At 51.3% G+C, this 14,136-nt stretch overlaps 1 protein-coding gene across 7 annotated transcripts in view; it reads left to right on the forward strand.

The window, feature by feature from the left end:
* Positions 1–8,629, forward strand: part of LOC139250046 (steroid hormone receptor ERR2-like) — a 294,985-nt gene extending 286,356 nt beyond the window's left edge. For all 7 annotated transcript variants that reach the window (XM_070872610.1, XM_070872614.1, XM_070872613.1 and 4 more), the window contains 2 exons: positions 1,866–2,135; positions 8,385–8,629. In XM_070872610.1, coding sequence (XP_070728711.1) covers positions 1,866–2,135; positions 8,385–8,629 — 515 coding nt within the window. The remainder of the gene's footprint in view (positions 1–1,865; positions 2,136–8,384) is intronic.
* The last annotated feature ends 5,507 nt before the right edge of the window (positions 8,630–14,136 follow it).

A 14,136-nucleotide genomic window follows, 5' to 3' on the forward strand; every position in this document is an offset into this window, starting at 1 on the left:
ACGGAGAGCGGTATGGATGTGGAATTGGCTCAGTGTCCGGGAGCAGAGGGTGAGGGGGTTCACAGTGGAGTTCCCGAAGGGTCAGTTTGGGGCCATTAGTCTTCTTTATTTTTATAGACAACGTAAACTCAGGTGTTGGGAGTAGCGTTATAAAGTTTGTTGATGATACAGAACTAGACAAACTAGTCGATAGTGATGAGGATGGTTACAGGCTTCAGGGTGACAGACAGGATGTGAAATGGGCAGGAGCTCGGCAGACGGAGTTCAGTGAGGAGAGCTGTGAAGTGATACACTGTGGGAGGACTATTATAGAAAGACAGTAACTATAACTGGCTGATGAGCAGAGACCTTGGTGTCCGTATACACACATTCTTACAGCTGGCAGGGCAAGTTGGGAAGGTGGTTAAAAAACTCACGGATTACTTGGGTTTATAAACAGCAGAATAGGATATAAAAGCAAGGAGATCAGGCTGGAACTTTATAAATCTCTGGTTAGCCCTCAGCTGGAGAATTGCGGACAATCTAGGCACCACACCAGGAAAGATGTAACGGTCTTAGAGAGGGTACAGAGTGGGTTTACCAGGATGTTACCGGGGACAAGGGACTTCAGTTTTGAAGAGAGGTTGGAAACGTTGGGAATGTTCTCCTGGGAACAGAGCAGGTTAAGAGGTGGACCAATCGAGGTTTTCACGGTGATGAGCGGTTTTGATGGAGTAGAGAGAGAAACGATTCCCTGGGGCGAGTGGGTCAATAACCAGGGGACACAGATTCTAAATCATTGGCAAAAGATGGAGAGGGGAGCTGAGGAGAAATGTTTTCACCGAGAGTTGTGGGATCTGGAACGCTCGACCTGCAAAGGTGGTGGGCGCTGAATCCATCAATAATGTTAAAGGGAGTTGGGGGACTGGAGGATGGGGAACTGACAGGGTCAGACACACAGGGAGTTGGGACTGAGCATGACTGCTCTCTCACAGAACCCGCACAGCACGGTGGGCCCAATGGCCTCCTGTGCTGGAAGGTTGTATGATTCTTCAAAGGGAGAGAGAGAAAGAAAGAGAGAAAGGCAGAGAGCGATAGACAGAGGGAGCGAGGAGTGAGATAGTGAGAGAGGTCACCTGCACAAAGATCCCGTGTCTCTCTGTCAAACACATCATTCCTTCTCTCACTGCCACCTCTCAACGGCCCCAATAATCTGCATTTATATCCAGTCTTTACCACAGAGAAATGTCCCGAGTCCTTTCACAGGGATAATTTACAAAGATGGACCCTGAGCCAGAGAAGAGATATTAGGAATGGTGGCCATATTATAAAAAAGACACGGAGTCTCTGGAGAGGGTGCAGAGAAGGTTTACAAGGATGATACCAGAAATGCGAGGGTCTCCCCATCAGGAAAGGACCAATAGGCTGGCGACATTTGGAAGGAATTTAAACACAACGATTAGCATTTATATTGGAAGGAATAGGGAGCAGGGGCTGTCATCACCCTCCCCACTTGACCCACCCTCCCCTTCCCACTCTCCCCACCCTCACCCTCTCCTTCCCTTCCTCTGTTGCCCTCCTCACCCCCTCATTCTCCCTCTGCCCCTCCTCCCTCCCCATCCCCTTTTGCTCCCCACCCCCTCATTCTTTCCCTCCCTCTCACTCTCACCATCTCCCTCACACTCCTTCATCCCCATTTTCGATTCCCTCCCCTCACTCTCCCTCATTTCCTACCCTTCCCTGTCTCCCTCACGCTCTCACTCCCTCATCCCTCCCCTCGCTTCCTCACCTTCACCCTCCCTCCACCCGTTCCCCTCACCCTCGCCTCTCCCCCTCCCCCAATCTCTCCCTAACTCAATCTCTCTCTCTCGCACTTCTCTGCCCAGGTTTCTCAACGCTTTCCCTGGGGGACCAGATGGGCCTCCTGCAGTGTGCCTGGATGGAGATCCTGCTCCTGGGCATTGTGTATCGCTCACTGCCGTACGAGGAGGAGCTGGTCTATGCCGACGATTACATCATGGATGAGGAGCATTCCCGGCTGTCTGGGCTCCTCGACCTTTACGCTGCAATCCTGCAGCTTGTGCGCAAATACAAGAAGCTGCGGATGGAGAAGGAGGAGTTTGTCACGCTCAAAGCCATAGCCCTGGCCAACTCAGGTATGTGCAGTGTGAGGGAGCCCTCGGGGCTGTGCAGGCTCTACATTTAACGGAATGGCCAAGGGCGGTTAGTGTAACTCAATGGCCAGGTACATTAGAGTGACCCCCAGGATCGGTGCGGCCATAATAACTGGAATCATTGATGGTGTGACAGCCATGATCGAACACACAACCTCCCTCTCTCCCTCTCTCCTGCTCTTCCTCTCTCTCTCCTGCCCTCCCTCTCTCCCGCTCATTGTTTGCTTTCTTTGCCAGCCCTGAGCATCAGACCAGTTATATGGAGCCTTTAATCTGGCAATGCCTCCCACAGGCCATTCACTACCAATTCAACAAGCTCCATCCCTCCAAACCCACCTACCCTACACACCATACACCATACATCATTCTCCACTCCTACCCTATCCCCCCCCCCACACACACCATACCCCCACCTACCTACCATACCCCTCGCCACACACCATACCCCACTCCCACCTCACCCCCTACACACACCAAACCCCAACTACCCCCCACATTCCATTCCCCACTCCCACCTCACCCCCTACACACACCAAACCCCACCTACACCCCCCCCCCCACATATCATTCCCCACTCCCACCTCACCTCCCCCCCCCCACACTCACCATACCCAACCTACCCTACCCTACCCCCCACACACACCATACCCCACTCCCACCTCCCAAAATATCCCTCAACCACACCTACCTACTGTAAGATTTGGATCATAGGTCACACACACATTACCTAAAGGGACTTATAAGTCATAAGGCATTTTATTAAGGAAACAGTTGTTTAAATATAGTCAAACACAATACACAATCAGAATAGACATAGTAGACATATGACCATGACAAGTAGCTGGTACTAGTCCCGATTGGACAGACAGCTGGTGGCACGAACAGCTCTTCTGCATCGTCTGCCCTGATAAGCTCTTTAGATATCTCTTTTATTCACTTTTTAGGGTGGACCTGGGGTAAAATAATGGACAGGAACATTTAACCTACAAGGGCTCTTCCAAAACCAGGGTGCCCAGTGGATTGTCGAGTTCTTTGTCTCAACTCTTGGGTGAAACCCTCCTCTTCGCATGTCTTTACCGTTTATACTTTCTGAAGGCCCATCTCTCCCATTCTTATCCTCCCAAGACATGCCATTCTTGGCCTTGAGATATAAGTAGCTGCCTGTTATCAGGTATTTATGTTCACGTTGATCAAGTAGCTTTAGCTAGTCTACCATGGAATGAATCCTTCACTGTTATCCACAGGGAATCAAAAACAGAAGCAGATTCTACGCATCTATCCAGTTATTCAAACACCCATCTGAAGAGACTTTTTTTTATCTCCAATTATTTCTTCCAATCCACGATTTCTTAAATATCTACCCTAACCCCACCCACACAGCCCACTCCCACCTCCCAACATATCCCTCTATCCCACATATCTACCATACTTCAACCACTCAGTCCCACCTTCTTCCCTCACAGGTTGATATTCACCATTGTTTGTTTGAATTGCTGCCTGTACCTTCTGGTCGATGTCATTGACTGATGCCTGTGTTTTTTTTATTTGTTCCTGGGATATGGGCGTCGCTGGCAAGGCCGGCATTTATTGCCCATCCCTAATTGCCCCTTGAGAAGGTGGTGGTGAGCCTCCTTCTTGAACCGCTGCAGTCCGTGTGGTGAAGGTGCTCCCACAGTGCTGTTAGGGAGGGAGTTCCAGGGTTTGACCCAGCGACGATGAAGGAACGGCCGATATATTTCCAAGTCGGCATGGTGTGTGACTGGGAGGGGAACGTGGAGGTGGTGGTGTTCCCATGCGCCTGCTGCCCTTGTCCTTCTAGGCGGTAGAGGTCACGGGTTTGGGAGGTGCTGTCGAAGAAGCCTTGGTGAGTTGCTGCAGTGCATCTTGTAGATGGTACACACTGCAGCCAGGGGGCGCCGGTGGTGGAGGGAGTGAATGTTGAAGGTGGTGGATGGGGAGCCGATCAAGTGGCTGCTTTGTCCTGGATGGTGTCGAGCTTCTTGTGTTGTTGGAGCTGCACCATCCAGGCAAGTGGAGAGTGTTCCATCACACTCCTGACTTGTGTCTTGTAGATGATGGAAAGGCTTTGGAGTCAGGAGGTGAGATACTCACCGCAGAATACCCAACCTCTCACCCACTCTTGTTGCCACAGTATTTATGTGGCTGGTCCAGTTAAGTTTCTGGTCAATGGTGACACCCCCCCCCCCCGGCCCCCAGGATGTTGATGGTGGGGGATTCGGCGATGGGAATGCCGTTGAATATCAAGGAGCAGTGGTTAGACTCTCGCTTGTTGGAGATAGTCATTGCCTGGCACTTGTGTGGCGTGAATGTTATTTGCCACTTATCAGCCCAAGCCTGAATGTTGTCCAGGTCTTGCTGCATGCGGGCACGGACTGCTCCATTATCTGGGGAGTTGCGAATGGAACTGAACACTGTGCAGTCAGCAGCGAACATCCCCACTTCTGACCTTATGATGGAGGGAAAGTCATTGATGGAGCAGCTGAAGATGGTTGGGCCTAGGACACTGCCCTGAGGAACTCCTGCAGCGATGTCCTGGGGCTGTGATGATTGACCTCCAACCACCACAACCATCTTCCTTTGTGCTGGGTATGACTCCAGCCAGTGGAGAGTTTTCCCCCTGATTCCCATTGACCAGTTTACTCAGGCTCCTTGATGCCACACTCAGTCAAATGCTGCCTTGATGTTGAGGGCAGTCACTCTCATCTCACCTCTGAAATTCAGCTCTTTCGTCCAAGTTTGGACCAAGGCTGTAATGAGGTCTGGAGCCGAGTGATCCTGGCGGACCCCAAACTGAGCATCAGTGAGCAGGTTATTGGTGAGTAAGTGCCGCTTGATAGCACTGTCGACGACACCTTCCATCACTTTGCTGATGATTGAGAGTAGACTGATGGGGCGGTAATTGGCCGGATTGGATGGGTCCTGCTTTTGGTGGACAGGACATACCTGGGCAGTTTTCCACATTGTCGGGTAGATGCCAGTGTTGTAGCTGTACTGGAACAGCTTGGCTAGAGGCACAGCTAGTTCTGGAGCACAAGTCTTCAGCACAACAGCCGGGATATTGTCAGGGACTAGCTTTTGCTGTATCCAGTCGCTCAGCCGTTTCTTGATATCACGTGGAGTGAATCGAATTGGCCAAAGACTGGATTCTGTGATGGTGGGGACCTCAGGAGGAGGCCAATATGGATCATCCACTCGGCACTTCTGGCTGAAGATGGTGGCAAACACTTCAGCCTTGTCTTTTGCACTCGCGTGCTGGGCTCTACCATCATTGAGGATGGGGATATTCATGGAGCCTCCTCCTCCCGTTAGTTGTTTAATGGTCCACCACCATTCACCACTGGATGTGGCAGGACTGCAGAGCTTTGATCTGATCTGTTGATTGTGGGATTGCTTAGCCCTGTTTATAGCATGCTGCTCCCGCTGCTTCGCATGCATGTAGTCCTGTGTTGCAGCTTAGTTTTTGGGTACGCCTGGTGCTGCTCCTGGCAACGATTGATGTCCTATCCTTGGTGCTGATTCTGTGTGTAAGTTCTGGTGTAATGTCCATGGACGTTGCCGGCAGACCATGGGATGTGCGTGGGGGTCAGCCCGAGCAGGAGTCCCCTCAGAGTGTTGGCTCGCTGTGGGCCTTATCGACAGGCTGCTGTCTGCAGCTGTGTCCTCTGATCCTAGCTCCCCGGCCCTCTGTTACACTGAAAGCACTGATTAGGCCTGAAGGTGGGTCACTGAAGCAGCTCTCCATGCAATCACTCCCGCAAGAGTCGAGAGCCTGTCGGCAGTGAACAGCCCTTTCATTGATTTTATAATGAACAGTTTATCAATCTGGTTGATGGAGCCTCTGACACATTGTGTCGGACTGCTTCTTCAGACTTCTGCTTCCCACGCCCTCCGATTGCAGCCGCTCTCCCTGCACACTGCGGAGAGAGGCAGCCAATGAATCGGGGAGGCAGAGTGGGAAATGAACAGCGAATTATTGCTGTGGAGAGGGAGCCGCAGAGGGGCGGGGGGGGCAGCAGGTTCTGGCCCCCCTCCCCCTGCGTGCCACTCTGACACTCCCCCAATATGCACCGTGAGTGTAGGAATCCTCAACGGGTCATTCAGCCCCCACCAGCAGAAAAACCCATCTGTCCCACAATTGCACCATTTAATTGACCCCTCATATCTCTTTACAATGCCCCCTTTTATGTATCTCTATACAGACCACTCATATCCCTCTATACACTCCCCTCATATCCTTCTATACACTCCTCTCATATCCCTCTATACCGACCCCTCATCGCCCTCTACACACTCCCCTCATAGCCATCGATACACTCCCCTCATATCCCTCTGTAGACTCCTCTCATATCCCTCTATACCGACCCCTCATCGCCCTCTACACACTCCTCTCATATCCATCTATACATTCCCCTCATATCCCTCTGTACAGACCCTCATATCCATCTATACACCCCTCATATCAACTCTATACAGACCCCTCATATCCCTCTATACAGTCCCCTCACAAACCTGAGTCAGTGCTGGGCAAAATACGGGCCGAGGGCCATATCTGGCCCGCCAAGTCATTCCAGCCGGGCCGCTGGATGGGCCAGAAATAGAACGTGCGCCGGAGCTCGAACTGTACATTCGTCTATCCACTCTCACTTCTCGTGGGTCAGAGACAGACCCGAACTGCAGCCAAGGAATAAACATAGTAATACTTCATTCAAAGTAATAGTTTGCAAAAGCGACTCTCCCTGGCCCGATCTTGAAGGGTTCCGTTCCGTGATTCTGGGCCCCAATGGCGGATGTCCATACCCAGAATGCACTGCATACTGGAATATTCCCTATCCATTTTAGAGTGGTTGCTCATCTCCATAACTTTTTCCGGAGATTGTGACCGGCGCTGCATCGTTCCTCTCCCGGTACCCAGAGTACAGGGGGAGGAGGGGGGGTTCTCATCTGGCTCCAATTGGGACGGCATTGGAAATCTTTGCAGCTTGGTATTTCACCACCTTTAAAGCTGCTAAACCCTTTAATACTTCCTCTCACTATGTTTATTTAATCTAATATTTCACACTCCTCCTCCTTGATTGCAATGTCTGCATTGCCCCTCTCCTTTGTGAAAACAGACGCAAAATATTCATTTTCCACATCTTCCACCTCCACATACTTTATGGCCTCCAACATGCCCTACCCTTTCTTTTGTTATCTTCTTGCTCTTAATATATTTATAAATCATCTTTGGGTTTTCCTTGATTTTACTTGCTAAAATGTTTTCATGCTCTCTCTTTGCTTTCCGAATATCCTTTTTTAATTTCACCCCTGATCTTTCTACACCCCTCTCGAGATTCTGCAGTATTGTGCCCTCGGTATCTGTCATAAGCCTTCCTATTTTTCTTTATCCTCCCCTGTCTGTCCCTTGACTTCCAGGGAGCTCGAGATTTGTTCGTCCCACCCTTTGTTTTAAGGGAACATACTTGCTATGAACCCTCCGGATCTCCTCCTTGAATGCCTCCCACTGCTCTGACACTGATTTACCATCAAGTAGTTGTTTCCAGTCCCTTTGGCTAAATCACATCTCAGTTTAGCAAAATTGGCTTTTCCCCAATTGAGAACTTTTATTCCTGGTCTATCTTTGTTTTTTTTCCATAACTACCCTAAATCTGACTGAATTATGATCACCAGCACCAACATGCTCTCCCACTGATACCCCTTCCATCTGCCCAGCTTCATTCTCCAAAACTAAATCCAGAACCCCCCCCGCCTTATCCACCCCCCCCCCCCCACCCCCCGTGTTGGACTTGCTACATACTGGATAAAAAAAGATCTCCTGAATGCATTTTAGGAATCTGCACCCTCTGTACCTTTCACACTAATTTTATCCCAGTTAATATTGCCTGGGAATAGCTGGGCCATGCGGGGATGTGCCAGGAGGAGCGCCGGGGGGTGGGGGGGCTCCCGGGAGGTGTGTGCGGCGGTGGGGCGGGGTGCAGGGAGGGGTGTGTGGGGGGGCTAGAGGGGTGACGGGAGGGGTGTGTGTGTGTGTGTGGGGGGAGGGGGGGTTCTGGGCACAGCGTGGCGCAGAGTTGGTTTGATGTGAGCGCTGTGTGTTGGGGCTGTGTGTTGCGGAGGGTTGGTTTGATGTGAGCGCCGTGTGTTGGGGCTGTGTGCTATGGGCTGTGTGTTGCGGAGGGTTGGTTTGATGTGAGTGCTGTGTATTGCGGCCAGATTCCATGCATGTTGAGGATGTAAGCAGTGTGCTGCGGCTCCAGGACGGTCTACACGAGGCACTGCAGGAATACGAAGCCAGCCAGCACCCGGAGGAGCCGAGGAGGGCCGGCAAGCTACTGATGAGCCTGCCCCTGCTGCGCCAGACCGCCAGCAAGGCCGTGCAACACTTCTACAGCATCAAGCTGGAGGGCAAGGTGCCCATGCACAAACTCTTCCTGGAAATGCTGGAGGCCAAGGTGTGACCCCGACAGCAGCGGGAGGAGAGACTAAAATTCAATGACATTTCCTCATCACTTATTTAACATGAAATCAATTAACCATTCACATACTGGATAACTTTCCAATACGTATCTATAAATATATATAAAGTAGACCTGTTGATTGTGGCAGGGCGGGGATCCATGGAAAGGACACCGAGCCCGAGCTCCGGACTCCGGCCAGTGACAGTGTCAGGCACTGGACCGGGGCAGCAACAAATATCCCAGGCCCAAGTCCCACCAGAGGCCGAGAGAATGTTGCAGTGATGGGGGACCAGGGGGAGATCACTGGGGTGAGATCCCACAACTGTTCACACTGCAGACCCTTTACTGAGCGACAAGGAGCTGCTCTCGTGTCAGCAAACCCCAAATACAACGGCCCATGGAAAACACAGACACAGCCAATCACTTGTATATTAATAGTATTCTCCCATGTGCACACACTGCAGTCTCCGCACTGCCCACTGCTCCCTCACACAGCCTCCGTGCACTGCCAGACACCCTCTCTCTCTGTCTCTCTCCTCCCTCTTTCTCTCCCTCCCCATCCTTCTCTCTATCTCTCTCTCTCTGTCTCTCCCCTTCCCTCTTTCTCTCTCTCCCCATCCTCTCTCTATCTCTCTCTCTCTTTCTCTCTGTCTCTCCCCCATCTCTATCTCTATATCTCTTTCTGTCTCTCCCCCCTCCCTCCCTCTCTCTCTCTCTGTGTCTCTGTCTCTCTCTCTGTCTCCCCCCTCTCTCTCTGTCTCTCTCTCTCTCTGTCTCTCCCCTTCCCTCTTTCTCTCTCTCCCATCCCTCTCTCTCTCTCTCTCCCCTCCCCCCTCTCTCTCTCTCCCCCTCCCCCTCTCTATATCTCTATCTCTCTTTCTGTCTCACCCCCTCCCTCTCTCTCTCTCTTTCCCTGTCTCTCCCCTCCCCCTCTCTCTCTCTGTCTCTCTCTCGCTCTGTCTTGCTCCCTCTCTCTCTCTCTCCCTCTCCCCCCTCTCTCTCTCTCTCTGTCTCGCCCCCTCTCTCTCTGTCTCTCCCCTCCCCCTCTCTCTCTGTCTCTGTCTCTCTCTCTCTCTGTCTCTCTCCCTCCCTCTCTCTCTCTCCCCTCTCTCTGTCTCTCCCTCCCCTCCCTCTTTCTCTCTCTGTCTCTTTCTCTCTCACTCCCTCTCTCCCCCTCTCTCTGTTGCTCTCTCTCTCCCTCTCTGTCGCTCTCCCCCCCGTCTCTCTCTCTCCCCCCTCTCTCTCTCTGTCTCTCCCCTTCCCTCTCTCTCTCTCCTTCTCCCCCCCTCTCTCTGTCTTGCTCCCTCTCTCCCCCTCCCTCCCTCTCTCTCTCCTCTGTTTCTCTCCCCCCTATCGAGAAAGCAGGAAGGGGGTACTGAAGTTTCATGTTCAGCCATGAACTCATTGAATGGCGGTGCAGGCTAGAAGGGCTGAATGGCCTGCTCCTGCACCTATTTTCTATGTTTCTATGTTTCTAATCTCTGTCTCTCTCTCTCTCTCTCTCTCTCCCTCTCTCTCCACGGACACCACGCTCCCTCTCTCCCTCTGTCCACAGACACCGCGCTCGCTCTCTCCAGGGCTCCCCAGGCATGGACAAGACATTGGAAGAGGCAGTGTGACCTCTCTCCTCCACCCAACCGCCCCCCCCCCCACCTCCCGCTTCACTCCCCCTCCAACCGTGTCCAACTTGGCTCTGTGGAAGCTCTCCTTGGCCAGACTCTCAACCCCATCTTCTCATCCTAACTCTCAAACACATCCACCACCTTCTCCCCATAATCTCCCAAACCCACCTCGACAACTTTTCCCCAAACCCACCTACCCACACTTTACCCATCTCCCTCAACCTCTCCCCATATCCCCACCTTCTCTCCATATCCCCACATTCTCCTGATATCCCCAACTTCCCTGATGCACCTTCTCACTATATCTCCAATCCCACCTTTTCCCTATTTCGTAAACCCACCTTCTCCCATATCCCTCAACTTCTCCCCAACCCCACCAGCCACATGCGTCCCCATCTCCCCAATTTACCAACCCACCTTCCCCCTCTCTCCCCAACCTCACATACCAACCTTCTCTTCATATCCCCAAACCCACCTTTTCCCATATCCCCACCTCCTAACCATATCCCCACCTTCTCCCATATCCCCACATTCTGATATCCCCAACTTCCCCTATGCACCTCCTCGCTATATCCCCAACCCCACCTACCAATCATTGCCCCAACCCCACCCTCTCCCAATTTCACAACCCCACCTTCTCCCCATTTCCATCAACCTCTCCAAAGCCCACAACCCCACCTACCCACCTTCTCCCCATATCCCTGAACACTAACTACCAATCTTCATTGATTTCTCTCTCCAGAAACCCATTCTAATTGTCCCCAAACCCCCAGTTATGAGAGTACTCCAGTGCCCCATGCCCTTTGTCTGCCTCCTGGTTCCTAATGAAAGGCTGATCCTTGGAGATCCTGGGGCATGCAGTGTAGCCATGCCCCATATGCCCGCTCGCCTGGTGCCCACTCGCTCAGTGCCCCTCACCCAGTGCCCCTCGCCAAGTGACCCCTCACCCAGTGCCCCCTCACCCAGTGCCCCTCACCCAGGACCCAGTGCCCCCTCGCCCAATGCCCACTTGCCCAGTGTCTCCTCATCCAGTACTCCTCGCTCAGTGCCCAGTGCCCCCTCACCCAGTGCCCAGTGTCCCTTACCCAGTGCACCCTCACCCAGTGCCCCTTGCCCAGTGCCCAGTGTCCCTCACCCAGTGCCCCCTCGCCCAGTGCCCCTCACCCCCCCGCCCAGTGCCCCCTGCCCAGTGCCCCTCGCCCCGTGCCCCTCGCCCAGTGCCCGGTGCTGGGGCTCTGTGGGTCTGGAGCACGAACTGTTTGAAAACTTGTGAATTAACGGAAGGGAGATATTGATGTATAAATGTGCAGATCCCGGAGTGTAACCACATTCCCCTCTGTCAGTTTATGTTGTGTGTTTAACATTCTGTAAATATTGTCAATAGCTCATCAGATTGTGTGATGAAATCATCAACTTGGACACAAATAAAAGTCATAATCTCAGTCTCTCCAGTTCATTTGTATTACATTTATTCATCATATACAGTACACACAGCACTCTGTGTAACACACTGTTTAGTACACACAGCCCCCTGTGTAACACACTGTTCAGTACACACAGGCCCCTGTGTAACACACTGTTCAGTACACACAGGCCCCTGTGTAACACAGTGTTCAGTACACACAGCTCCCTGTGTAACACACTGTTCAGTACACACAGCCCCCTGTGTAACACACTGTTCAGTACACACAGCCCCCTGTGTAACACACTGTTCAGTACACACAGTCCCCTGAGTAACACACTGTTCAGTACACACAGCTCTCCCAGTTTCTCTGTCTCTGTCCCCTCTGTTCTGACAATTCCACCTTCCATATCAGTGCCTCCGATATGTCTTCCTTTTTCCTCAACCAAGGATTCCCCTCCGCCGTGGTTAACATAGCCCTCGACTGTGTCCGTTCCATTTCCTACACCTCTGCTCTCACCCCTTCCCCTCCCTCTCAGAACCACAACAAGGTTCCCCTTGTCCTCACCTTTCACCCCACCAGCCTCCATGTTCAACGGTTCATCCTCCGCCATTTCTGTCACCTCCAGCGTGATCCCACCACCAATTACATTTTCCCCTCCCCTCCCCTCTCAGCATTCCGAAGGGACCGCTCCCTCTGCGACACCCTGGTCCATTCCGCAGTCACCCCCAGCACCCGATCCCCTTCCCATGGTACCTTCCCGTACAAGCGCAGGAGATGCAACATCTGCCCTTTGACCTCCTCCCTTCCCACTGTCCAGGGCCCCAAACACTCCTTCCAGGTGAGATAGCGATTTACTTGTACTTCTTTCAAATTAGTCATAGAATCATAACAATGTACAGCACGGAAGGAGGCCATTCGGCCCATTGTGTCCGTGCCGGCTGACCAAGAGCTATCCAGCCTGATCCCACATTCCAGCTCTCGGTCCATAGCCCTGTAGGTTACACCACTTTAAGTCCACATCCAAGTACTTTTTAAATGTGGTGAGGGTTTCTGCCTCTACCATGCTTTCAGGCAGTGAGTTCCAGACCCCCCACCACCCTCTGGGTGAAGAAAGTTCCCCTCAAATCCCTTCTAAGCCTTCTACCAATTACTTTAAATCTATGTCCCCTGGTTGTTGACCCCTCTGCTAAGGGAAACAGGTCCTTTCTATCCACTCTATCCAGGCCCCTCATAATTGTAGACACCTCAATAAGGTCTCTCCTCAGCCTCCTCTGTTCCAAAGAAAACAACCCCAGCCTATTCAATCTTTCCTCATAGCTAGAATTCTCCAGTCCTGGCAACATCCTTGTCAATCTCCTCCGCACCCCCTCCAGTGCAATCACATTTGAAGGCTGATGAGAGACGAAAAAACTCATTTGCAAACAGGCTGAAGAAGACCTCGGGGGATGCGACAAGCAGATGAATTCAAACAGGAAAAGGCATGTTGGACATCAGAATTGGTCAATCTACAAAATGGATAAGTTCTCTCTGGTCAAACAGAACTGGACACCTGGCTACCATGAGGGCCCAGTTTGATGTGAAGTATAAAAGATGAAGACCAAGGAAGGTTCTTTCTCTGGAACCGAAAAAATCAAACAGAGCTGTTGTAAGCCAGCCGGCCAAACACTCAGATTCCAGTTGAATTGATCACTCGAGGGATTATACGTAAGCAAGTTGGGGCATAAATATTGCAAGAAAGATTGTGCATAACCAGTTAATTCAAGGGCATAAATATTGCAATATTAATTATATGTGACTGACTAACTTGGGGCATATATATTGCAAAGTTTGAATTTAAAATCGGTAAGCTAGAGAATTTGTAGTTTCGTGTGATACTTTTGAATCTGTACTCAGTAGTGTTGAATGACGAACTTATAGACTTTGTAATCTTTTTAATAAAGTCCATTGTATTGGAAAATCGCAGTGTTCTTATAAGTCTTGGTTTTGGAAACCTGTAGGAAAAGTCCTTCACATCTTTCGTGTAATGCGCTGACCAATAATCCTTGCAGTACTCCAGCTGTGGCCTAACCAGTACTTTATACAATTCAAGCATAAAGGCAAGTATCCTGTACCCCTTCTCAACCACCTTATCTACCTGGCCTGTTACCTTCAGGGATCTGTGGACTTGCACTCCAAGGTCCCTTTACTCCTCTACACTTCTCAGTGTCCTACCATTTAATGTGTATTCCCTTGCCTTGTTAGTCCTCCCCAAATGCATCACCTCACACTTCTCCGGATTGAATTCCATTTGTCGCTGTTCTGCCCACCTGACCAGTTCATCGATATCTTCCTGCAGTCTGCAGCTTTCTTCTTCATTATCAACCACACGGCCGATTTTAGTATCATCTGCAAATTCCTTTATCATACTCCCTATATTCAAGTCTAAGTCATTGATATATACCACAAAAAGCAAGGGACCCAGTACTGAGCCCTGCGGAAC

The sequence above is a fragment of the Pristiophorus japonicus genome, unplaced genomic scaffold (assembly GCF_044704955.1).
Source record: "Pristiophorus japonicus isolate sPriJap1 unplaced genomic scaffold, sPriJap1.hap1 HAP1_SCAFFOLD_340, whole genome shotgun sequence".
Classification (NCBI taxonomy): domain Eukaryota; kingdom Metazoa; phylum Chordata; class Chondrichthyes; family Pristiophoridae; genus Pristiophorus; species Pristiophorus japonicus.